The sequence below is a fragment of the Cetorhinus maximus genome, chromosome 16 (genome assembly GCF_964194155.1).
Source record: "Cetorhinus maximus chromosome 16, sCetMax3.hap1.1, whole genome shotgun sequence".
In the NCBI taxonomy this organism is placed as follows: domain Eukaryota; kingdom Metazoa; phylum Chordata; class Chondrichthyes; order Lamniformes; family Cetorhinidae; genus Cetorhinus; species Cetorhinus maximus.
Genome location: NC_135894.1, coordinates 57,793,668 through 57,821,068, shown reverse-complemented (window position 1 = coordinate 57,821,068; position 27,401 = coordinate 57,793,668). Strand labels below are relative to the sequence as shown.

Sequence of the window (27,401 nt, the reverse complement as noted above, 5' to 3'; positions counted from 1 at the left end):
TATGTTTATGTTCCAATGTAATCTGTAAAATACTCAAGAGCAGCTGCTATTCTATATATAGCCAGGCCATATGGACATCATGAGCAATGGGTTGCTCCTGCTATGAGGCATAACAAAAAACTGCTGTTAAAATATCTCTTTATGACAGGTAATTGGTTAATTTTCCTGATTTTATTTCAGAATTCACATTTTTCTCCTTCCTCCTCATTCCTTTCCTCCTTCTCCTTCATCTTCCGCTTCCTTCTTCTTGGTCACCTTATTTAAGGAAGGATGTAAATGCGTTGGAAGCAGTTCAGAGAAGGTTACCAGACTAATACCTGGAATGAGTGGGTTGTCTTATGAGGAAAGGTTGGACAGACTAGGCTTGTATCCATTGGAGTTTAGAAGAGTAAGATGTGACTTAATTGAAACATATAAGATCCTAAGGGATCTTGACAGGGTGGATGTGGATAGGATGTTTCCTCTTGTGGTAGAATCTAGAACTAGGGGTCAGTGTTTAAAAATAAGGGGTCACCCCATTAAAAACAGAGATGAGGCAAAATGTTTTCACTCAGAGGGTAGTGAGTCTTTGGAACTCCATTCCTGAAAGGCAGTGGAAGCAGATTCTTTGAATATTTTTAAGACAGAGGTGGATAGATTCTTGGTAAGCAAGGGGTGATAGGTGATTGGCTGTAGGTGGGATGCAGATTTGAGGTTACTATCAGATCAGCCATGGCTTTATTAATTGGTGGAGCAGGCTTGAGGGGCTGAATGGCCTACTCCTGCCCTTTGTTCGTATGTTCTTCCTCCTCCTCCTTCCTCCTCTTCCCTCCTCCTCCTTCTTCCTCTTCCTCCATCATCTTCCTCCTTCTTCTTCCTCCTCGTCCTCCCTCTTCCTCCTCCTCCTTCCTTTTCTTTCTCTTCTCCAATTTTACTTGGGTTCACCACAACGCTAGTTGATCACCCTTCCCCATCTTCTCCAGTCAGTACTATTCCTCTTCCAATGTCATAGTGTTTTAAGCCTCTTGCCACGGCACCTTTCCTTCTGGTCTTAGGCCTTCCTCTTTTTTTCCTGGTCTCATCTCATTTCCATTCTCTCTCTGCAACAGATGAACATTTCAATTTCATCTCAGCTACTTTCTTCAATGCCCCCACAGTCCTCACTGACCCCCGATGTGCTGGTTCCTGATTTTGTCCTTTCTACACATCCATCTCAGCATCTGCATCTCATTAGTATCCAGTCTTTATTCCTCCCTTCTTGATGTTGCCCAAGCTTCTGCACAATATAACAAGGCCAGCCTCACAGCTGTCTTGTAGGTTCTTCCTTTCAGTTTCAACTATACTTTTCTATTGTATAACACTCAACTGCACTTCTTCCAGTTACTCCAACCAGAGTTAGTCTGTTGCTTAATTTCCATTTCCATACTCCCATCTTCTGCCACCACTGACCACAGGCACTTGAAACTACTCACTTTCTCCAAGTCTTCATCCATGATCTTTACACCTTCACTCTGATCCTCTTCCCTAGGCTCAAACTGACAGTCTATAAATTGGGTCTTTGGTCCACTGAGCTTCATACCTATGTCTACCATCGTTTTTCTCCAGATATTCAGCCATGTTCTCACCATCCCAACGGAATAACTCAATGTCATTGGCAAACGTCATTGAGCAGGGTACTTCTCATCTCACCCATTTAGAACATCCCTGACAATTAGGAAGAGGAAGGGGCTCAGTGCTGTCCAACTTTGGTTTTGATGTTCTCATTCTTCCCACACAGCCTCTTACTCTTGCTTGGCACTACTTGTACATCTCCTGTAATAGTCGTACGTACTTCTCAGGGACTCCATGAATTCTAATATATCCCCAGACTTCCTCCCTAGGCACCCAGACATAAGCCTTCTCTAGATTGATGAATACAATTGTTATGTTTCATTGGCCTCCCTGATATTTCTCCATCATGTCTCAAAATAAAAACGGCATCACTGGTGCTTCTTCTGGACATGACTCTGAATTGACCTTCATGGATTTCCACTGTCTTTCTCAGTCTCTGGTCCACGACTCTCTCCCATATCTTGAAGATATGTGGTAGGAGTTTAAATCCTTTGTGTTTTTTGCAATCTTGAATGTCTCCCTTTCCTTTGAGTATTGGTACCAAAATACTTTGGTTCCATGACCTTGGGAATTTGTCTCTTATCATAACACAATTGAACAGCTTGTTCAGGACCCGGACTCCATATTCACCTAGGCAGGTCCGTACTTCTGCTGGTATCCCATCCCTCCCTAATGCTTTGCCATTTTTCATTCAGTACTGTTCTGATTTCTTCCAGATTCACTTTATTCTACTTTCAGTTGATAATATTGAGTTATTAAAGTTGTCAAGTGCACAAAAACGGAGTCAAGCATATGTTTGATGTGAAAACCTTTGATGAATATCTGATTCATAATGGTTATATTTGCCTCTTTATAATGTCCAACCATTACAACAAATGTGTTTCATCCAAATAGCTACTAATGTAACCCTATATATGGAATAATTACAAATCATTATGATTTGTGCTTAGAGATCTTATAAAAAGTCTCACATTGACTAACATCAGTAATCCTCTCTTTTCAGCTTCAACCACACAGCAAACAGTTACCGTGGTGACTCAGACCCTTGTTACTACGGAAACCTCCGTCACCAAGTCAGACATGCCATCTTCTTTACTCATGGATGTTCCAGCTTTGGCTGACTTCAACAAGGCCTGGGTGGAATTGACAGACTGGCTCTCGTTGCTGGATCGTGTGATCAAGTCTCAACTCGTGACAGTGGGAGATGTTGAGGAAATCAATGACATGATCATAAAACAGAAGGTACAAACACAAACCTTTACTCTTACATTTCCCGTCAGCATAGCACATGTTAGTAGGTTGCTGCTTAATCAATAGAAAAGTAATTTAAAAGCTGAGTGAACAATTTGCATGGTAATAAAGTAGAAGTGAATGTACTGGGCACATTAATACAACAGCCCCTGAAGCACCAGATAGGTTGAAGTGTTTTTGGCACTTGACATCTAAGTTTGACTTGGATAATTGGGGGAGAGAAGCCTTTTAAAGGCATCAATGGCATGCTCCAAGAAGTACTTGAAGTACAAGTACTTCAAGAAATGTTTCTGCAATAGTGCCTTGAGGTTCATCTTTATGGAAATGTTCTGCTTGTATTGCAAGCTGGATCCCACAGCTGGTGGGATATTAAATTGATTGTAAGTGATTATTATTGACTTTATTTCTGGCTGCTTATCCTAACAATGCCATAAGATATGCCTGCTTCTATCTCTGATAGCAATGCTTGTATTATTTTTGGGGTTCGCACTGTTTGAAGGCACCTTCAATTGGCAGACATCTCTTTTTTATGGACCTTGAATCTCTTTAAAGCAGTGACACATCTTGTTTACCTGCACTTCCACTGACTGGCATAATCAGTCAAGGCATGCTAAAGTAAATGTACTTTTGGTATACATAATAGAATCTGTACCTACATGTTCCAGTCAGGGTCACTACACTTAACTGGAAGAAAAGGTCGGATGGAATGTAAATTCTTCTGTGAAATTTATACTATTTTAAAAATAAATTGGCTAATTACAGTCAACTTCCAGTGAACCTAAACTAAAGAGGTATTGAGTTGTGTGATTATTGCATTGATCTCTGTAAACAAGCAAAATGCCTCTTTAATACTTAAGGTTTCCAGCCTTATATTATGATATGCAACCACTTATGGTAACGGAAATTACTGCAAGTGCCCAATAGGTCAATCAAATTTGAAACCAAAAGGTAATTATTTTTTGGGAGGGTAACTCTTCAGAACGTTGACCAGTTTGAAGTGTTATCCTGGCTTTCTCTTGTTGAATTGTTGTGCATTTCCAATAATAACTGGGACTTTTACCCCCAGATCTTTTTTCCATTTGTGACTTTCCTTTTCATCCCTGCACAAGTATCTAGTTTGAGCAAGAACAAACAAACAAGTAGCTTTGCAATAATTTCATGCTGCATATAAAGAAAATACTCCAGAGTGCAGTTTTAATTTTTAGTTTAAATGTCTGGGTGTAATTAAATTGAGTGAGCTAAATCTCTCAAAGCCTTTTATTTTACTCCATTCAGTTGCAAATACAATGATTTGCAAAGCGTATTAGCCTGTGCGTTACTGCTTTGTGGAGAATGTAGGTTTAAAATATCTGAGGATTCAGCACACTGTAGGTGTTGTAAAAGGTGATGTCATGAGAACTGAACAGTAGATTTGATAATATACTCGGAGAATTGGAAGCTCCTACAACTGTTTTTTCACTTGTTCATGGGGTGTTGCTGGCTAAGCCAGCATTTATTGCCCATCCCTAATTACCCTTGAAGAAATTGGTGGTGAGCTGTGTTTAAGGGTGCCTGTTTTCTTTGTGCAGCATCTGTCAAAAGCTTTTTCCTTTTTGCAAAATTGCTAATGCTGTGCTTTAAGAAACAATAACTTATATTTTTATAAAACCTTTGACGCAATAAAACGTCCCAAGGTGCTTCACAGGAGCATTATAAAACAAAATATGATGCTGAGCCACAGAAAGAAATATTAGGCTGAATTTCCTTTTGGGCTGAGGAGGCAGGTCCAGAGGTGGGTATGTCTGCAATTTTGCACACCCAGCCAGTGTGCCAGTCTGATGGCATGTTCCCAATTCCGGTGTATTTTCATGGAGGTTGCCTTGGGTGGGGGGTTGGGGATGGGGAGGAAGGGTGACTGCTATCCACCCATCAGTTAGGTAGCCACTTAGGTCAATTAAAGTGCCTACTGAGGGTATGCATCAGATACCTTCTGGAATCTTCCAGACAGCAGAAAGGCCCCTGTTGAGACTGAAACCCAGCCAATGTATGGAAGCAGCCTCCTGATGTCAGACTGGGGTGGAGGGAGTCGTAATTCCTGATTTAATTTCTCCCCTCACTATCCCCCACAGCCATGATTAGCAGAGGGCTGCAGCCGCAGGCCATCCTGTGGAGAAGTTCCGCCAAAATCTCCCTCAGGTTCCCGCTGTTGGCATTTCCAGTGCTGCATTTTGGACTCGCAAATGATAATCCAGCCTATTAGGTCAGATGTCCAAAAGTTTGGTCAAAGAAGTAGATTTAAAGACAAATCATAAAGAAGAGAAATGAGGTAGAGAGGTACGGAGGCGTAGGAAGGAAATTTCAGAGCTCAGGATCTTGGCAGCTTAAGGCATGACCACCAGCAATGGAGCGATTAACATTGGGATGTTCAAGGTGCTGGAATTAGAGGAGGACAGATAACTCGGAGGGTTGTGGAACTAGAGGAGATTAAGGAGATAGGGAGGAACAAGGCCATGGAGAGATTTGAAAACAAGGATGAGAATTTTAAAATCAAGACATTGCTTGACTGGGAGCCAATGTAAGTCAGCGAACACAGGGGCGATAGGTAAACAGAACTTAATGCAAGCTAAAAATAAAATGTAAAATATTACACAAGTATTCTGGATGATTTTTAGTTGATTAAAAGAAGACCTGAGATTGAAAAATGGATGACTTGAAAGTGGGAAACTCAATATACTACACTGATAATAATAGGGGAAATCGCAATATGGATATTATTCACCATTTTTATTATGGGGAAGTAATGGATACCATGCATGTGGTCAATGAGATGTCCTTAGAAGACATTTAAGGGTTGCAAAAGAGGTCCACTGCAAAGTAATTTTGGGAAAGAGTTGCAGAGGGCAGAAGATCAGTGGCTAAATGTTCATAATATTAATGGTACAGCAAAGGGAAGGGGAAAGCAGCAATCCACATTCACAGATTGAAGGTTGGGAAGTGCAACTGTAGCCACTCTGCAGGCACATATTCAGATTGTATCAGGGCATCCTGGAAGTCTGTAGCTGTATTAGAGACATTGAATTGGATAGTTGGCCATGGAATGTGAGTGTTGTCATAAATGGGGAGCATGCAGATGATGAACCAGAGGGGATAGAGAATAATGCCCTCTGATACACAGAAAGCAACCATGTACAGCATCGGAGGAGAAACCATTTAAGATGTGGTGACTGCAATGGGACATTTAAGGGCGGGACCATGAGAGTGTATTGTCATGCAAGGGGACCACAGAAAAAAGACAGTGGAATAGAAAAGGGGAAAGGGTAGGGGTAGATCATGCAGTAAAAGTAGTTATCATTTCAAAATGGCACTGTGCTATTATTAGAGCATCGGGTGGGGAATGGCTTCTTGGAAATGCAGTGACTGACAAGCAATTTGGAAACAAAACCATTAAGCTCTTTGGGTTTTTTCCAAGTTAGGACTAGGGATCACTGTAGTGTTCTTCTATTTATTTCAGAACGCCACTGTTGTTCTCCACCTTAAATACAAAAAAAAAATCATTCAGTGGGCATCTCTTGCAGTTTATTTTTTTCTCAAAAGCTGAAATTTATTTTTTGGCAGGTAATTTTACTGGCAAATAAATTAATTTTAAACACTCATAGGTTGAACAGTATCTTTTCCTATGGGTTGTTGAAAATGCTATCTCCTATAATCATCTTAGCCTTGAAATCCAGATTATTTTGATTGTGTAACTGAGGCTGTCTGAGCGGGGGGGGGGCGGGGGGGCATGTTTCCACTGGGTTTGCATCCCTCTCTGAGCCACCCTGGCCTGATATGGGAAGATATTCCCTCCACATGCTCCACCCAACCCTCATTATCATGTCACCTTTGCTGTCAGGGTTGCTGGGATACTCAAGATGCTGCAAATTTCACTCAGTGTACAGACACCAACAAATATTTTACTCTTCAGCTGCATTGGTTGAATCAACCCACATCCCTGCTTACCTGTATCCCTCCAATCCCATTCCCCCTGTATAGAATATGCTTCCCCCATTGGTACTTGGAAATGCAACTCTACAACTGGTATAAGGCTTTGATTTTAATATTTTCCAGTGAATCCCCCAGCCATTTTGGGCAGGCGCGCTAACCAGCCATTCCCAGGCCCGTGCAAAAATTGCATCGGCTTGTGAATGGGCTTGCCATTTTTTACATCCCAACTCACAATGGCCTGCAATCCAGCTATCCAGTAAAACCTGAGCGGAAAGCAATTGAAAATCACGCCCTGGGACTTTCACATGTGTTCCACCCATATTGCAATGGGTGGTATGGAAAATTTGGTGAAATAGAGCTAGCTTTGATTTATTAAGACAGACAACCAGTGAGCATACAGAGAATCAGTTAAAACAAATTCCACTTGGCTAACCGAATCTCACTTCTCTCCTTGAAAAATAATAAACTGCACCCTGTGTACCTTTTGTGAGCTGACATTAGATTTTGGCATTGGCTTTCTTGCTTAGCCAGCTTCTAACTATAGTAACTGAGCTTCTGCGTTTTAGCTTCCAGCTCCATTAGGATTGTGGCTCAATGTCTATCACTGCTCTGCCCATGTACCTTTTCTCTCTGTGCTTATAGGTAGGCAAGGGAAGTGATTATGATTTAATAAATGATTTGCCAGTAGCCCTGTGGATAAAACTAGTATTTATCCTATACTTTCCACCACCCCCACCCCCACAGTGGTTGGGTGTGGAATTAAGGAGAACACCTCCTTCTATTTTCAAAATAAATGGAGCCATACTAGCTCATAGCCCTGGGATGGGACCATTTTTCCTCATTGTATGAATTTGGAATAGACTGTGGCATCCCATGGACAGGCCTGTCTAATATTAATACACATCTTCAATACTCACAGCCTATGGCTTTTTTTAACCCACTTTAAAAAAATACATAAAACTCAATCCCAAAATTTTTTGCCCAAAGGAAAAAAATGAGCAAAAACTCTGAAAAATTGCAGGCTGCATATGAAGGAGCTAAGAAGGTGAAGGAAAATGAAACCAAGAAGCAGGCACAAGTGTGTGGAAAAGCAATAAGAGCATTCCGGCACTCATTCCTCTATTTCTATTTCAAATAGAGCTGATACTTCATGAAGAGGGTTGCCCTCTGTAGCTCACCACAACCGATCATCATAATTTAGCAGCACAGTATGCCTGCAATGAGGTGTAGCTGACTGTTGCTGAATGTGACAACCGGCTGCCTCATGGTAGCAGCGAATGTCCTTGCAGCAGATGGCAATGCTCTGCACCTGCCTTTCTGCTGAATTCATGCAGGGAATACAGAACTGGTTGGTGTCACCTTGGTAGTCTAGCCATTCAGGAAACACTGGCTGTTCATTGGCCAGGTATGCATTCTTTAATGCAGTACTACGGAATGTATGCTGTACTATGATTGAGTGCTTCTGAGGAAACATTCAACGATACAGTCCGTCAGATCTTTACATATATATCACTGATGCTGCAGGTTTGCTTCTACCACTTGTCTACTATGCCAAGCTGACCTCTGTTCACCGCTGGAGCTTGGCAGGTGACCACAGAGATTTTCTCATGCAGCCTTTAAGCCTGGAAACCCTCCTCTTCCAAACACATAGGGCAGAATTTTACGTCCCAAGGGCGGGTGCACGCCCAACCCAATCGGGTGTAGAATAGCGCGCGATGACATCAGGCGAGCGTCCTGACGTTATCGCGCACACGCGCGATATTTCGGTCAGTGGGCGTGCGCAGGAGTCGGCAGCATGCTCGCTGACAATTAAGGCCTAGTAAGGCCACTAAATGTTAATTAAGAGAGATTTTTCGCTGCCTGTCCAACCTTACGGTTGGCGGACGGGCGAATCGGCCAGGCGGCCTTTGTATTTTTGAGGAAACCTCATCCAAAGGCGGGATGAGGTTTCTGACATCAATGGAAAAAAAAATTAAAATGTTTTGACATAGTTTTTGTTATCTATATGTTCATGTGAGTGAGTCCCAGGTGGGACATTTTTTTCAGATTTTCCAAATCTTTAGTTTTGCTTTTAAAATTCTTCAGCTCCCTGAGGCAGCTCTCTGCCTTCAGGTAGCTTTCATTCCACACTCCCCAGCACCTGTACTGACTTCAGCGCTCGTCCTCCTCCCGCCCCCACCCCAGTATTGCTGAGCCTTTCAGCGACGTTTCACGCTGGCTGGCTGACAATTGGCCACTCCCAGGCCGCTCCCGAGCCCACCCGCCCCGCCTGCCTGATGACCGGAAAATCCTGCTCATAAGATAGAGGGATTTGTGTGGAAAATCGGGTGGTACAGTAATGATGATAGGAAGATATAAATAATTTACAATTGGCACAAAATGCTTGAGAACCAAAGTGCCAACAGGGATTGGGGTGGGGGGAATGGGCTTTTGCTGGGGGGGGGGTGGCGAAGGTACACATTGGCTAAAATTGTTGTGTCCCTTTCAGAATACTTATGCTGCCAAGCAACTCTGGCACCCATCTAAGGTGGGTGCTGTTAACATCTGGGGGACAATTTGGGTTTATGATGCCGATCAGTGGGCAGGGTGTCCATCTCTCCCCACCACCCACAGCCCTGCAGCCTAATGATGTTGCTGAGGGACTCAATTAAAATTGGTGGTCAGTAGCATATGTAGTGAAGGAGGTTTGGATGGATCAGGGATTAAATGGTGCAGCATTTTTCAGTGGCAGGGAAGTCTTATGTCACACTGAGCTGCATGGACAGGAGACTGAAGAAAAGAATGAGTGTCAGAGCTGCTTTCGCCATTCTCTGCTAATGATCTCTTTAACTACAATTGTAATGACTGCCTCCTAACCTGTACTACTTGCAATTTGTGGGTGGGTTGAGGAAAAAGCAGCAGCAACGCTGATTGACACAATAATGGTATTGGTAGGGCTGGCAACGGCTGTTTACCTGTTTGAATATTCTGATTAGCAGCCTGTCAGTTTCCAGTAGGAGGGGAGGCCACCTAAAGCAAGATGACCCTGAAAATTAAGTGGTAGGTTGTGTTTTTTTTCAATCCAAATTTCACCTCACTACAGTCCCAATTACATGTATATATGAGGTGGTACTGTCATGAAAATCAGCCTCTTGTCATCTCACTGTCCAGGATAACAGAAAACAGCATGTAAGAATGACATGCTGACAAACGGACCTGCAATATTGTATATTGCAAGGTCTGAGGATTTTGTTATACTGCCCTCTCTGCATGCCGGGGAGGTGTCAATAACGTTAGTTCAGTAATGGCTGCCTGCAGCTGAACATGTGTTAGTCTTGGTGCAAGACACAACAACTGCCTTTGGTCCCACGCACACTGGAAAATGCTTTTGTATGCAGAATCAGCACACCTCTGGCCAGTCTGTGATTTCAGCTGCCCATTTTCGAGCGTGTAAGACTTGAACACTGTGGATTCAGGGTAGGCAATGACTGAGTTCCTGAAAGGTGGCGGTCAACCTTTCAAACTTGAACGTTTTTTGCGGTTGTTTCCATTCACATGAATGGGAATTGGCTGGCTGCTTTAATCCTAATTTGCATGCGAAGGAATAATCATATTTAACCTGATGGAATTTGAAGTATAGTTTACAAATCCATTGGTAATTTATTTATTTATGTAAAAGTATGGTAATTTCATGTGCAACTTTCTAAAGGATTTGTCTGCTGAATGCAATGCTATTTTCATATGACTTTTATTTTTAAATTGATATTTCTGACATCTGTAATGCAGACGTACAGCCATGCCAAGCAATGGGTAGAGCAGCCACTGGAACAGAGCATTGTGGAAGGATGCTTATATGTTAAAACATGCAAAATACAGATGAGAAACAGGAAAATGTACACTCATCTAATCATCCATTTTACAAAGGATTACTTCATAGAATGTAACTATTCAAAATATAAAACTTATATTGTAAATTTTCCAGTGTCCATCTTCATCTTTTGTAAGTCTGTGTCAACCCTTTCATAATGCAGAACATTATGGATTTAGGACATTCTTATATTACTTTGGTGACATGACCTCTCAGTGTGTGGGTCATGTGCAGTTGGCAGTGTTCCTCAGTGACATTGGCTGATCTACTTTGTTCTGGTGCCAGTGGAACCTCATGGGTCATTGACCTCAATTAGAGGTCATGGATTCAGTTGGCCTGCAGGAATCTGGTGGCAGACTCTAAATATAAAAGAAATGAGAGAATATTTTCAGGCAGATTGCAAATTATCACTCTCTCAGATTGCCCTGAACGGCAAGATAAAAGCACCTTATCTGTTACAGTTTGTTACTGCTAATTAACCATTCAAAAGCTAACTGTCTAATGGTCAGGGCTGTTTCTTTTCCCCAAAATTTCAGTTACACCACCCACTCTCTCCCCCACCACCCTCCTGTTTTCTCGTGGAGAAGTTGGCCCTACGTTATCTTCAAGTCAGTGTAACCCAAGAGAGATTCTGCCTGTCCACTCCCAAAGGACTGACTGTGGATGTTAACTCCTCACTTAAAGTTGTAGTTGTGTTCCTGAGGAGAGTAACTTTAAGTGAAGCAACTTTAAGTGAATCAGATTTTCTTAAAACAACCAATGTTAAAACTCTGGTTAGGTTCTGCAGGACCTTTCTCGTTAGAAAAAAAAATTAAAACATTATGTAGCCTGTAAATTGAAACGCCACATTCCTGAATTCCTATATTTGTAAATGAAATAACTTTAAATTGAAAATATAAAAGAAATATGCTAACTCTTTCTAATAACCTGCTGCTCGCTGCCTCACCTGCAGGCCCACTCTCTCACAGGCCCATTCTCTCCCGCAGGCTCACATTCTCCCACAGGCCCACACGCTCCCATAAGCTGACTCTCCACTCCCACAGGCTCACTCTCTCCTGTAAGCCCACTCTCTCCCACAGCCCCACTATCTCCCTTTCACCCAGTCTTTCCCACTCACTGCTTCCCTGCCCGATTCTCCCATTTGCCACTTCCCTGTCTGACTATCATTCTTGCCGCTTCCTCTCCTGAACAGCAAGGCCTCAGGAGAGGGGCAGAGAGAGAGCTAGAGGAAGTGAGTGAGGGAGTGAGAGGGGCCGCGAGTGGGAAGATCGGGGAGGGAAAGGGCGACCGGGAGTATTGGACAAGAAAGCAATGAGTGGGGAGAGAGCCTCTGGGGGTGAAGCGGGGAGGGGAGGTGTGAGAGAGAGTCATGGGGGGAGTGATGAGGCCACTCCAAAATGGTACCGTTCAGGTCACCCATCCTGCCTAAGCCCCGGCGTGAAATGACACTAAAGCGAAAGTCTCAATGCTAAGTGTGCATTCCAGACCCATTATATCCATGACATTAAAGCAAAACAACATCTAATGAGGCAATTTGAAATTGGAACTTACTGTACAAACTTCCAAAAGGCTTTCAATAAGGTTCCACTTAAGTGACTATTAATAAAAAGGAGAACACATGGAACTGGAAACAACGTATTGACATGGGTAGGAAATTGGTTCAGAGATCAGAAACGGAGAATAGGCATAATAGCTGAGTACTCACATTGGCAGGATATGATGAGTGATATCTTCCAGGGATCTGTACTGTTGCCCCAGCTTTTCATTATCTTTATAAATGACTTAGATGAAGAAAGAGAGAGCTTTGTATCGAAATTTGCTGGCAACATCAAGTTAATTGGCAAAGTTAATAGTATAGATGAAAAAAGAAAGTTGCAAAGGCAAACTAATAGATTAAGTGATTGGCCAAAATTGTGGCAGATGGAATTCAGTATGGGGAAGTGTGAGGTCATCCATTTTGGAAGATGGATCATAGTACCTTCTAAATGGTGAGAATCTAGGAACTGTGGAGGACAAGAGATTTAGGAGATCAAGTACAGAAATCACTAAAAGCTCATGAACAGATACAGAAAATAATTAAACAGCTAATTGAATGTTGGCCTTTATCTCAAAAGGGCAGGAAAACAAAGGGATTGAAGTTATGGTACAGCTGTGCAGAGCTCCATTAGACCCCATCTGGAGTATTGCATTCGGTTCTGGGCCTTGTCCCTCAGGGAGGCCTTGGAGAGAGTGCAGTGCAGATTCACTAGCATGGCTGGCCAACAAGAATTAAATTATAAGGACATGCTGCATAGGTTTGTATTCCCTTGAGGATAGAAGGCTTAGGGGTGACCCAACAAAGGTGTTTAAAGAGGTTGATAGTGAGAACTTATTTCCTTCGGTGGGGGAGTCTGGAACAAAAGGGTATAACTTTTACATTGGGCAGAATTTTGCCCTCAGATGGCGGGCGGGCCCCACCGGCTCGGCGACAGGCGTACAGCCAACCCCCGCCACCGAAACGGGGCCCGCCGCCATTTTGGCACTTACTGTGTGGGGGGTGGAGGGATTCCCTATCTGTCAAAGTCACTGTCACTGCTCCCTGAGGCAAATTGCTGTCTCAGGAAGTTTACTGGCAGGTAAGAAAAGTCAAAAAATAGAGAAATATTAAAATTATTAACATGCCCCCCTCACGAGACAATGTCACACGACATGGGACATGTTAATAAGAAACACATAAAGTTAATTAAATTTTTAAAAAACGGACATGAAACTTCATCCCACCAGTGGATGAGGTTTCATGTATTATCAGAAGCCCGCTGGGGCTCTTGGCCTGCCCTCCAACCTTAAGCTTGGATGGGCAGGTCTTTAATTACCTTAATTATCCAGTCAATGGCCTCAATTGGCCATTGACAGGTCGGCGGGCGGACAGCTGAGTTCGCTGTCCGCCCGCCTTCCTAAAAATTTAAAGGAACCAGGATGATGTCAGGGGTTCCCTCGGCGAGCGGGCCCCGCCCCCAAATTGCCGAGGGGAAAATCCTGGCCATTGGAGCTGAGCCTTTAGGGGTGATGTCATAAAGCACTTCTTCACACAAAAGTGCATTAGGAATCTGGATCTCTCTTACTCCCAAATGCAACTGAAGCTAGGGCAATTGAAAATTTCAAAACTAAGTTGATAGGTTTTTGTTAGGCTAGAGCCTTAAAACTTACAGAACTAAAGTTTATAGATGGAATTAAGGTGCAGATCAACCATAATGTAAAGGAATGGTAGCACAGGCTTGAGGGAATGAATGGACTATTCCTGTTCCTGTTTCTTCCAGAAGCTTAGTCACTAATTGGCTATTAGAGAACTTCCTAACAGTGTTAAGCTCTTTATAGGTGGGCAGCAGGTACCAGAGGCTCTATACAAGTAATACAGTAAGCAGCATAATACATACATGTCAAGTGTGAATGCATTGCTGTCATCTTCCTAATCACAGCACCATGGATGTGGAATGTATCCATGAAACAAGCTCCATGTGTTGGAAGTGCTTAAGCTCCAGTTACCTAATTCTGGATGTATCAAAGCAAAAAACTACGGATGCTGGAAATCCAAAACATAAATAAAAATACCTGGAAAAACTCAGCAGGTCTGGCAGCATCTGCGGACAGGAACACAGTTAACGTTTCGAGTCCAAATGACTCTTCAACAGAACTAAGTAAAAATAGAAAAGAGTGATGGCCCTCTATCCAGCTCTACCTGTCCCACCCATCCCTTAAGCCAGCTTATATTTCACCTCTTTTCTATTTTTACTTAGTTCTGTTGAGTCATACAGACTCGAAACGTTAACTGTGTTCCTCTCCGGAGATGCTGCCAGACCTGCTGAGTTTTTCCAGGTATTTTTATTTTTGTTCTGGATGTATCAACCTGTGTTCTCATACACTTGTCTCCAACACGACCACACAGCTGTCAGCTCACCATCAGAATTATTTTATCATCTAAAGACATCTTTCTTCAGGGTGCTTGGAGCACCCAGCTAATTTGATGTTCCGAGAAAGGTTTAGTGATCTTTCCCTGACCCAAAGTTAAATCAAAGAACATTCCCCAGTACCTGTATAATCTTACATAGTCTTGTTTTATAGCTCTTAGACCTTTTCAAAGCATTCCATTATGCCAATTAAGATTTATACGAAATGCAAGAATCTGTCTATATATTCCAGTGAACAAATCCATGGCATTTCTGTAACAATAGGTTTCAGAAACGTCTGCTTTATAGATTGTTAACTGTGCAGAAATTCGGATATGAACGTTTGGACGTAGCAGAAAAGTATGGATGAGGATTTCAGCAGTAGATGGCTGCTGCGGTGCATCTGTAGGGGTAGGCAGAGGTGATGTTGCAGAGTTGGAAGTAAGCAGCCCTTGTGATGGAGAGGATATGGGCCTCACAATACAAGCACATTACACCAAAACAAAAGGAAAATATTGCAAATACTGGAAGTCTGAAATAAAAACAGAAAATATTGAAAATACTCAGCAGATCAGGCAGCATCTGTGGAGAGAAACAGATTTGATGTTTCAAGTTAATGATGACCCTTCATCCAATCTGTGGCATTGGGAGGTGGTGGCATAGCTGTAATGACACTGGGCTAGGAATCCAGAGGCCCAGGCTAATGTTCTGGGGACATGGGTTCAAATCCCACCATGGCAGCTGGTGGAATTTAAATTCAATTAATAAATCCGGAATTAAAAACTAGCCATGGACTAATTTAATTGGAATATTTGTTCTGCGGATTTGGTCACTCTATCCATGGAATAAGACGTTGTTGCAATACCCTGTGATATCACCTCACTTGTGCCTGAGGTGGATTGCTCCATTCTCTTTGCAGTCATACTCAGTGTGCTCAGAAGGCCTGTCAGTGCAATACGCATTTCCTCCAGGGCCTTCATTTTCTCTTCGTCATCAGTCACCCCAGGGTACAGCATCTGTATCCAGCTGAGGATAGCTTGAAGAGGTCTGCACTTTCTGACATGGATTCTCCATTGTCCCTGCCAGCAGCACCAATGACAACAACTTATATTTATATAGTGCATTTAACTTAATGAAATATCCTGAGGCGCTTCACAGAAGCATTATTAAACAAAGAGCCACATAAGGAGATATCAGATCAGATGAACAAAAGCTTGGCCAGAAGTAGGTTTTAAGGAGTGCCTTAAAGGAGGAAAATGAGGTAGAAAGACAGAGGTGTAGGGAGTTATTCCAACGCTTAGGACCTACCAATTAGAGGCATGACCGCCAATGGTGGAGCAGTAAAAATTGGAGATACATCAGAGGCCAGAATTAGAGGAGCACAGATATGTTGGAGGAACTGGAGGAGATTACAAAGATAGGGAGGGGGCGAGGCCATGGAGGGATTTGAAAACAAAGATGAAAATTTTAAAATCAAGACGTTGCTTGACCGGGGGCCAATGCAAGTCAGCAAGCACAGAAGGGATAGCAAAATGGGACTTGCTGAGACTTAAGACATGTGCAGCAGAGTTTTGGATGACCTTAAGTTTATGGAGAGTAGAATGTGGGAGACCAGCCAAGTGTGCGTTGGAGTAATTCAGTCAAGAGGTAATGAAGGCACGAATGAAGGTTTCAGAAGCAGATGAGCTGAGACAGGGGAAATGCAACAGAAGTCAAAATAGGTGGTCTTAGTAATGGCATGTTTGAGGTTGGAAGCTCATCTCAGGATCAAGTGCACCACCAAGATTGTGAACAGATGTTCATCCAACCTCAGATTATTGCCAAGGAGAAGAATGGAGTCGGTTGCTAGGGAATGGAGTGGAGACTGAAAACAATGGCTTCAGTCTTTCTAATATTTAATTGGAGGGAATTTCTTCTCATCCAGTACTGAATGACAGATAAACAGTCTGATAATTTAGCAACAGCAGAGGAGTCCAGAGAAGTGGTGGTGTAGCATAGCTGGGTGTCAACAACGTACATGTGAAAACTAACACTGTGCCTTCGGACGATGCCACCGAGGGGCAGCATGTAGATTAGATATTGGAGGGGGCAAAGGATTGATCCTTGGGGGACACCAGAGGCAATGATGCAGGAGGAGAAAGAAAAGCTATTGCAAGTGATTCTCTGGCTACCATTAGATTATGTTTGTACTTGTTCACTTGCGAATTGTGAGTTACCAGGTGAAGCCCTAACTCTGTATTTAACTGGTCCCACCAATGTGAGTATCAATGCTAGTGCATGCTATGCATGAGTCCTGTGACAGTGAATCCCCAGGAGGAATCAGCTCCTCTGAGAATTTGTTGTCCGCAAGGTTCATGGACTTCTGCATGCATAAAGACCTCGATGATTAGGGAAGATATGAATTAGTACTGGCAGGGTAAGTTTGTTGCAAGTTATGATAAATATCATCATATTTCACTCACTGTTGAAATCAAGTCAATATGACTGAGTGTTGGCATTTGTTCACTGATATTTAATTATGTCACCAGGTAGCTGGGAGGTTAAAATGCCACTGACATACAGCATTCCTCCTCAGTAATTGTCAACTGTGAGATCTGCGGAGAAGCAACATCAAGATGGCCTTGAGTGCTCCTGAAGTGTCCGCTGTTCCCTCTCATGTTCAACTGCCGGGTGCTTTGTAAATGGGCTGAATAGGTGTTGAAAATCTTGCCCCAAAACTGCCAAAAACACAAATGCCTGCAGGCTGAAGCAAAAGTACTTCTAATGGGCCTGCACAGGGCAGTAATTGATTTCAGCGCTCCTGGCTTACATGGACTTTCTGCAGCCATTGGGAAAGGCACTGACCCCCATCTAATTTGTTATTGTTTTAAATTGCTTTTTTTATGACACTTGGAGGTTCCCAACACATGGTTTTGCACCGTCAACAATGCTTATCAGTATAAATCATTTGATCTAGCTTAGTCCTCCTGCAGTAAAAGATATGATGAGGTTGTTTTGACCTCATTCACTGAGAACACAAGCTGCACCAAGTCATAACTTACAAGTACCTCTATATTATTATTCCACTGCCATAAAAAAGGCCATATGTTATACGGCAATCGGAATGCTGGCTGGTTTTTGGAGAACCCCTTCAAGAATTAGCTGTCCAATATAAATGGAACACCTGCAAAAGTCACTGGAGAAAGGAAAGAATATATAAAATCTAGTCACATAAATTTCAAGTTGTCACGAGTGCAAAGACAAAGGCACGCATTCGTAGTTTAATGAGAATAGCACTTCAATCCGTAGGTGAAAAAGAAGTTGCATTATTACGCCTGACTGTTTTATTGAATTAACCTTCCTGATTAGTGTCACAGACTATATAGTTAATGTTTTATGCAAACTTCTGATTAAGTTAAGCACATTTAAAAACCACTACAATAACAATGGAACAATAAACTTTTGCTTGACAAATTCAAATAGTGTGAAAAAAATGGAAGATTAATTTGGGCACATTGAATAATGTATTTATAGTATTCAATTTACAGTAAGGTCTTGAGTAAATACTGTGTAGCCATGTGGCATTGAGCCTTACAGACCAGAAAAGTTCAGGCTTGAGTTAGCAGATTTTAGTTGGCTGGGCAAGATAAAAGATCAACCAGGGCTTTCTCCTCCTGGTGGTTATTTGGTGATCTGTGCAGATCACTTTATCAGCCTGGGTTCATGTGTGATGATTCCACAGTGGAATAACCTTTCTTTTATTTATTGGGATGTGGGTATCGCTGACTAGACTAGCATTCATTGCCCATCCCAAATTGTCCTTGAGAAGGTGGTGGTGAGCTGCCTTCTTGAACTGCTGAAATCCATGTGTTGTAAGAACACCCACAGTGCTGTTAGGGAGGGAGTTCCAGGATTTTGACCCAGTGTCAGTGAAGGAATTGTGATATAGTTCCAAGTCAAGATGGTGAGTGACTTGGAGGGGAACTTGCAAGTGGTGGTGTTCCCATGTGTCTGCTGCCCTTGCCCTTTTTGTTGGTAGAGGTCGGAGGTTTGGAAGGTGCTGTTGAAGGAGCCTTGGTGAGTTCCTGCATTGCATCTTGTAGATGGTACACACTGCTGCAGTGTGTATCGGTAATGAAAGGTTTGAAGGTTGAAGGTGGTGGATGGGATGTCAATCAAGTGGAATGCTTTGTCCTGGATGGTATTGAGCTTATTGAGTGTTGTTGGAGTTGCACTCATCCAGGCAAGTGGAGAGTATTCCATCACACTACTGACTTGTGCCTTGTAATGATGGACAGGTATTGGGGAGGCAGGAGGTGAGTTACTCTCCACAGAATTTCCAGCCTCTGACCTGCTCTTGTAAGTACAGTATTTATATGGCTGGTGCAGTTTAGTTCCTGGTCAATGGTAGCCCCCAGGATGTTGGTAGCAGGGGATTTAGTGATGGTCATGCCATTGAATATAAAAGGAAATGGTTAAATTCTGTCTTATTGGAGATGGTCATTGCCAGGCACTTGTGTGGTGCGAATGTTACTTGCCACTTATCAACCCAAGACTGAATATTGTCCAGGTCTTGCTGCATATGGCCACAGACTGCTTCAGTATCTGAGGAGTCATGAATAGTGCTGAATATTGTTCAATCATCCGCAAACATCCAACTTCTGATCCTATGATGGAGGGAAGGTCATTGATGAAACAGCTGAAGATGGTTGGGCCTAGGACACCACCCTGAGGAACTCCTGCAGTGATGTCCCAGGACTGAAATGATCAGCAACCATAACCACCTTCCTTTGTGCTAGATATGATTCCAACCAGTGGGAAGTTTTCCCATGATCCTCATTGTCTCTAGTTTTGCTAGGGCTCCTTGATGCCACACTCGGCCAAACGCTGCCTTGATGTCAAGGGCAGTCACTCTCACCTCACTTCTTGATGTCAGCCCTTTTGTCAATGTTTGGACCAAAGCTGTAATGAAGTCAGGAGTTGAATGGCCCCATCTGAACCCAAACTGACTGTCAGTGAGCAGGTTATTGCTGTGTAAGTGCCACTTGATAGCTCTGTCAACGACACTTTATCACTTTGCTGATGATCGAGTATAGACTGATGGGATGGTAGTTGGCCAGGTTGGATTTGTCCTGCTTTTTGTGGACAGGGCATAGCTGGGCAGATGCCAGTTTTGTGGCTGTACTGAGACGGCTTGGTTAGGGGCAAGGCTAGTGCCAGAATGTTTTCAGGGCCTGTAGCCTTTGCAATATCTTCTCATATGTTTGTCACCATTCTTGGTTAGCGCCCCTGGAATTGTATCCCCAGCAGGTGTTAACTACTTCAAGAAGGGGAAACTTTGGGTAATGGGCAAAAAGGACCTCAATTTTGGAACTAAATCTATTCCTCGGGGAGGTGATGACTATTCTGCTTATATATAAGCATGACAAGCCTCTTTGAAAATTGTTTAAAAGACAACTTTCTGCTTAAAATAAAATCAAGTCTGAAAAAGTGTACATCTTTGTGATGAAGTTACCTCACCTCTGCAGTGTGTTTTTGAAATGCAATTAGTTCATGTTAATTCAAACAGCATTTTGATTCTTTATCAGCTGCATCAAACATCATGTGGTAGATCAGATAGGAATCTTTATTTCCAGTCTTTGATTTCAGAACCTACTGTACAAACACCAGACTCTTGTGAATGTTAATAACCCCGCATTTATTTGGAGCCCTCTACATTGGCAGCAGATAGGTATAATTTAATTAACTCTGTTTCATTACAATGACTGTCTTTTTGAGACATTAAAAAGGTTGATTAAAAGATTGAAACTTGACTAATTTTGAGTCGTTTTAACTTTTGAGGTATTATTTTTAGATTCCAGTACTTATTTATTAGTCTCAGAAGCATGTCCTCTTTCTCTAAAATGGATGCTATGATGTTTTGGGCCACTGCTCCCTGAAGGGATTTTGTGAACACCACCTGCTACTGTCGAAACCACTCTGTTCACACTGAAAGGTGGTTAGCACAGCAAGCAGATCCACTTCAGAATCCCAAAACAACAAATGTTTATATAGCGCCTTTAACATAATGAAACATGCCAAGACTCTTATAGCTGCATTACGAAGCAAAGTACGATACTGAGCAGCATAAGGAGATATTAAGCATGGTTTTGAGGAGTATGTTCAAGGAGGAAAGCAAGGTAGAGAGGCAGAGAAGTGTAGGTAGGGAATTCCAGAGGTAAGGCCTAGGCCACTGAAGTTGTAGCCATCAATAGTGAAGCAATTAAAGCCAGGAATGCCTAAGAGACCAGAATTAGATGAGCGTAGATACCTTATGGAGCTGGAAGAGATTATTGGCATGGGGAGTGAAGAGTCCATGGAGGGATTTTAAAAACAAGAATGAGAATTTTAAAATCAAGGTATTGCTTGATCAGGAGCCAGTGTGGACCAGCAAGCACAGAAATGATAGGTGAAGGCCTCTCGGTGTAAGTTAGAACATAGACAGCAGCGCTTTGCATGACCTCAAGTTTACGGAGAAATTCATGTGGAAGGACAGCCAGGAGTTCAATGGAATAGTCAAGCCTAGAAATAACAAAGACACAAATAAGGGTTTCAGCAGCAGATGAGCTGAGGCAAGGGCACAATTGAGTATTGTTATGGAGATGGCATTAGGCAGTCTTAATGATGGCACAAATATATGGTCTAAGACTTATGACACCTGCTATGAATTCAACTCATTGTGTCTGTGTGTATTAAATTTACAATCTTTGGACATTGTAACATTTAAGGAACAGGATTTTTCAATGCTGTTACATTGGTTCCTGCCTGGTAACAAGAGTGGGACCCTCTGGGAGTGTTTTGATAGGCCTGTCAGATCAGTTCAAAGGTCAATAAATTCTTCACAGACTCGGTTTGAGGCAGTCTGCCGGCCAAGACGTGTCACAGACACAGGGACAGGAATAAGCCCTGTTAGGTAGTTTACAAGAGCAAAGAAATAGGCTCTAAATTTAAAAAGAGCTGCAGTTAGCAGATTGACTCCATACTGTGGGCTGTTGGGGCAAAGGTACCATTTGGAGCAGTGGTGTTCTGCTTGGCACAGCCATAGATCTGAATGTGTACTTGTGAGTTAGTGTTGAGTCACTCAGGAATCCAGGCAGAAGGAATCTCGGAAGGCGAGATTGAAATCCTGTGAGATGGGCTGTTGTTAAAACTGTCCGAGTGGGAGAGACGTTTGCAGAGAATTCCAAGACATGATCTTCAAAGTTTGAGATTGGAAGCCATCATGAGAAAGACAAAGTTTCAATGAAATTGGTTGACTCACAATGAGAGTAACATCTGGGTGATTTCTTGAGAAATCTATGGACTCTGTCCCATCTGTCATTTACCCTGGAATGTGGTGTGTTCAACCACAGCTTATCTGTTAATGCACATGTACCTCATACTTAGCCTGAATGTTCGAGTATAATATACGTATTGCAAATTGTTTTATCTTTATGAATTTGTATAGTAAATTTTGTTTTTGTTTGTTCAAAACCTGTGGAATCTTGTGGCTTTATTCAAAAAGCAGCTGTCTTGAATCTCAACCTTTAACTACTTTAAACAAAATGTTATTGGTCCCTAACCGGACTTCCCCCCCACATCCTGAGATCTGGCCAAGAATCGTAACACGCCGATGTTGCGAACCGACTGGTTTTGTCTCAAAGAGGAATGTAGTCCATAGCGAGGGGTTGAGTGTGGAAATGGGGACCAAAAACAATGGCTTCAGTCTTCCCAAAGTTTAATTGGAGGAAATTTCTGCTGATCCAGTACTAGATGTCGGATAATCAGTCTGATAATTTAACAACAGTGGAAAAGTGAAGAGAGGTGGTGGTGCAATAGAGCTGAATATCATCAACATACACGTGAAAATTAATATTGTGCTTTCAGATGATGTCACCTAAGGCAGCATGTAGACAAGAAATAGGAAGGGTGGGGGGGCGGGGTGGGGGGAGAGGTGGGGGACTCAGCGCCAAGGATAGCTCCTTGGGGAACACCAGAGGTAATGGTATAGGAGCAGGATGAGAAGCCAACACAAATGTTACTCTCCTACAATTAGATAGGTAAGAATAGAACCAGACAAGAGCAGCCCCACCCACCTGGACAATGTTAGAGAGTCGTTGGAGATGGATAGTGAGTTCAACCGTATCAATGGCTACAGACAGTTTGTGAAGAATGAGGAAGGATAGTTTACCTTTGTCACGGTCACATAGGATGTCATTTGTGATTTTGATCAGTGCTGTTTCAGTACTATAGTAGGTGTGTAAACCTGATTGGAAGGATTCAAACATGGAGTTCCAGGAAGAATAGAGATGCCTTTAGGAGGTGATGACATGTTCAAAGACTTTGGAGAAGAAAGGGAAGTGAGAGATGGGGAGGTAGTTTGCAAAGAAGTGGGATACCTGGAGAGAGAAATCATTTACAATAATGGGGACCCAGAAGGGAAGTTGAGTAGTCAGCAGTTTAGTAGGAATAGAGTTGAGGGAACAGGAGGTGGGTCTTGTGGAGGAGATGAACTTGGGTTGAGAAATGAATTGAGATAGAAGAGAAACTAGAGAAAGATGTGACTTCAGGGCCGGGGCAGCGGGGAACTTTAGAGGAAGTTTGGCCCATTGGACTAGCTCACTGGAGGGATGTGGAAGAGGTAACTGATTGGATGGTCTCAATCTTGGTGACAAAGAAGTCCATGAGCTGTTACATTCTTCCCTTCTTCAATGCAAACATACCAGTCATACATAAGGATTGGTGAAACAATAATGTGTGTTCTTTACTTGAAGGTAAGATTACATACAGATACAGTTAACTAGGAGAAGTATTATACATCTAATCTCCACTCTTGCTATTTCCAGAAGGACTTCAAGTCATGGGATTAATACATCATATCCCATCAAGGTGTGTAATGATTAACGGCAGCTTAAGATACGATCGTTAAAGGTGTATATACCTCCTATTAAAACATCCCCCTTTGTTCCAACTATAAGTTTGCCTTTAAAGAATCAAACTATTTACATGACAACAAAAGAAAATAATATTGCATCGGCATTTACTTTAACACAGAGCAACAACTTTACAAGAGTCTGAAATGTATTGGTGGTTTGCTTATCTGTCCTTATCTGTTCAAATTGTGCCAGCCTGTTTGGCTGATGATCTGCATTGCAGAGTTAGGTAGTGATCTGTGGTCCTCATCATGGATGATGCCATGAATGGTGGCCAAGGACAGGTCCTTGCACGTCAGTAGGCCTGCAATCACTGGACCCATAGTGTTCACAATATAAAGCGCCTGGGGTGATCAGGGTGAGTTTTTGCAGTGACACTTGAAGGAAGAATTGTCATGAAAATATAATAATTTACATAACATTATTGTGATTTATTGTAAAGATAGGTTAATGGTAGGGTTTGGATTAGTTTCTCTGTGTTGTGTATGGGAGGGATTTAATTGAATTGAAGACAGATAGTCTGGAGCTTTTGAGTTATCAAAAGAGAAGCTTGGTTTGAAATGCTAAATACATAAACATAGCTGAAGTTTTAGAATGTGAGATGTAAAGAAAATTTGCATTTTTAGATAAACCAGAGTGGCTTGAACTTCAAAGAGATAATGAGGTGTTACACCTAGCCATAAGAGGTTAAGCCAAACAATGTGTATATTTTTCCCAAAGATTATTGATAATATAAGTACCATGGAAGATTTATATTATGGAAAGAGTAAAGTTGCAAAGACATATTGGGACAATGGAATTTACACTAAAAAGGGAGAAACCTGTATAAAGGAGATGAGGTTATATATTAGGAGAAGGAATCCTAAGATCTAACAAGTGTGAAAAGCCTCCAGCTTCTATGCATCAAGCTGCTGTCTACAGGAACAAAAGCTGAGAAAACTCATTGTGAATATCTCTGTCCAGGGTATTGAGTACCTTGCCTGGGTCTGTTGAAATCTCTCTTGTTTTACTGTTGCCTTAACAGAGGTGTAACTGGGAGCCAGATTAATTAGGAGATTTAGGACTTATTATAGTAGTAATTTGTAGACCTATGTATGTGCTTAAAATCTTTTCTTCTATTAATAAATGTTCTATTTAGTTTTGTAAAAAAAAAACTCTAAGTCATGTTGGGTTCATTACTACTGAATTCAATGCATGCATCTCAAAATAAACTACAAATTGCAAACAGTTGTGGCAGCTGTTTCAAGTTTCCCTCTGGGATTTGAGCAGCTCAGCATTTACCATCCGCTGTGCCATAACAGGAACCCCATGGAAGCCTGCAAGCAAACCCAACAGGATTTGTTTAACAGGCTCACTGCATGGCGACTCACCCAGCCACTGCTGGTTGCAGACCTGCAAGGCTGGATGAGGCCCTGAAGTGGGAATTAATTTCCTACAGGAGCCTTAATTAGCATCCGGGCAGGAAGGCTGATTATAAGCCCTGGATTTGATAAGACCTGGAACTATCAATGTTACAATTAAAAGTTAGATCAGTTCTTCAGACCCACATGGTACTCACAATAAGAGGTTGTGGTGGAAGAATTAATCCAGGCTGGTCTTTTGTTTCAAGCTGGTTTATTTTCAAGACAGCTCCCTCAGTGCTAGTGACTTCCAAGTAGCTTCCACATAAAGTGTTCCAGCTGTTTCTTTTTATTCTATTTAGATGAGATAATCAATGCCCATTACCTGTTGTCTTTAACAAGGTGATTGCCGTGCAGTGTGATTATTTATATATTGACACCACGTAAGTGTCTGTGAGGCTTATCCTTCTCAACCTTAAGCAAGGGTGGTCGTCTGAGGAGTATGCCTGATCCGGAATAATCCCAGAAAGGGACTAGGATTATAATCCACTTCGACTCCATCCCCACCATCATGACTTCAGTGGAAACAGAAAATCAGGAGAGGTGATTTGTGAGAGATTGAGCCGATAGTGCACATTTTACACCATTGTCTATTGTCAAAATGAACCCTACTGACTTTTACTGGGATGTGGATCTACAGGCCTTATATCTATCCAGTAAATTTGCCATTCTTCCTTTATGAGTTCAGACAATAGCCATTCACCCACAGGGTATCACAGGTAAGCCAAATTCTCTCACCACCCTAACTCAACCCAGGCACACTGCCAGCAGGGATTAGTGAACAGCAATCAGGAGTGACTGCCTTAGTTGATATACCCCTCTGTCCAACCCAGAGGCACTGAGACCAGTTGTGGGCAACCCTACTGCCAGTTTAGTTCAAATCAGCTAAGTCAACACAGACTTGGAATCAATCCTGAGAACTTCTGGACTGTATATCTTGCTTACTCACTACTTGAAGCAGCTAAACCAACAGGGAGCTAAGGGATCGATCATTTCACTTGCAAGTTTGTCCTTTGACTTCAGAAGTGCGATATGTGGCATACCTCCAGAATAAATATGAGTCCTTATTCAGTCTTCTGATCTGTTTTTAATGAGGATATTTTACAAATTTAATATTCAGGGAGACCTATTTGGATTGTGCAATCATAGCTTTATAAGCAATGTTAAATGGTGCAGTAAACCAGAACATTATGAGGACATTTAGTATGTAAATCTTGCCAGGCAAATAAAGCCTTCCAGATATTTTGTTATCTTCAAAGATGTTGAGGGGGAATCAGATTGTGATTACTTTGAAATGCTGTGATGTTATTACAGTAATATGTTGAGTTTTTTTAAATCATGTAGTACAGTGTGACGGACATGCTAGTTGTTCATTAGAGAGGAATCAGAGAATTACTTTGTTCATTGTCCAATGAAGGTTTGAAGGTCACGACTGGTGTTACATATATGATGCATTTTTGTCCTCAAGTACAACATCACTTAATCTCCTATTGAATGTCTTATTGCCTAAGATAAACAGAGAGAAGTGATACATTTTTATTAATTCAGTAGCAAAGCATGTGAAATCATGAAAGGTAAAATGGAGCATTGTGGAAGATGATAGAAGAAAAAGATCTGTCCAATCCGAGTGTCGCAAAAGGCTTTGAATTTCCCATTCCTCTGGGTCTGTTGTTCCTAGATAGATAACAGGCTTCTTTTGGAGCCTTTCCAATATCAGATTCTATGAGTGTTGGCTGTCATAAGTCTGTGTCCTGTATTTCCACAGGGGGTAAAAAACCCATTAAATTTTAAAAACTCAACACATTCATGGGCTTTAGCTTCCACCTACTCAATATGGTGATTTGATTTGAATAATGAAATAGGCTGAACCATTGGCACCTTGGGATCTTCTGATCAGTTGCAGTTGCCTGAATGTCATTATTTTACATGGAGAAATGTGTTTCCCTGAAAATTCTTTCACTTCCTACCACATTTACATTGGAGACTGCATGCTTTGCAGATTGGATTAGCCAGATCTTATTGTTAATTTAAATAAAAAGTAATAATAATAATGAACAGTTGTGTTAAAATCTGTTTAATTCTCTCTACTGGTATGTCTAGAAATATGGGACAACAGATAGATACCACGCTAAAAGGTGTGATACCCATTATATCTCTATTGGTGAAACATCAAATTTCATATGACTAACCAAATCACGTGTGTTCCGTCCAACTAAAACCACTGAGAAAATTATCACATCACAGCCAGTTTTAGCTGCAGGTCTACGTTTATATAAAGATGGTGCTGAGAAATGTCAACTATTCTTTCCATTCGCATCTTTTCTGATTACCTAATGTCAACAGTGTCGTTCTTTACTTCCAACTGACTATTCATTTCTTTTCTATCATCAGTGACTCTGCATCAAGTCTGAAAGAGTCTCCTCTTTTATATTCGAGTCCACAAGTAAGAGCATCTTACAGAGATTGCCGACTAATATTCACATAGCGTAATCAGCCT

The 27,401-nt window shown here is 42.0% G+C and overlaps 1 protein-coding gene across 6 annotated transcripts in view; it reads left to right on the top strand.

Moving 5' to 3' along the window:
* The window catches only part of dmd (dystrophin), a 1,945,510-nt gene that overhangs the window by 1,460,686 nt on the left and 457,423 nt on the right, over nucleotides 1-27,401 (top strand). For all 6 annotated transcript variants that reach the window (XM_078559857.1, XM_078559853.1, XM_078559852.1 and 3 more), the window contains exon 50: nucleotides 2,594-2,832. In XM_078559857.1, the coding sequence (XP_078415983.1) occupies nucleotides 2,594-2,832 (239 nt within the window). The remainder of the gene's footprint in view (nucleotides 1-2,593; nucleotides 2,833-27,401) is intronic.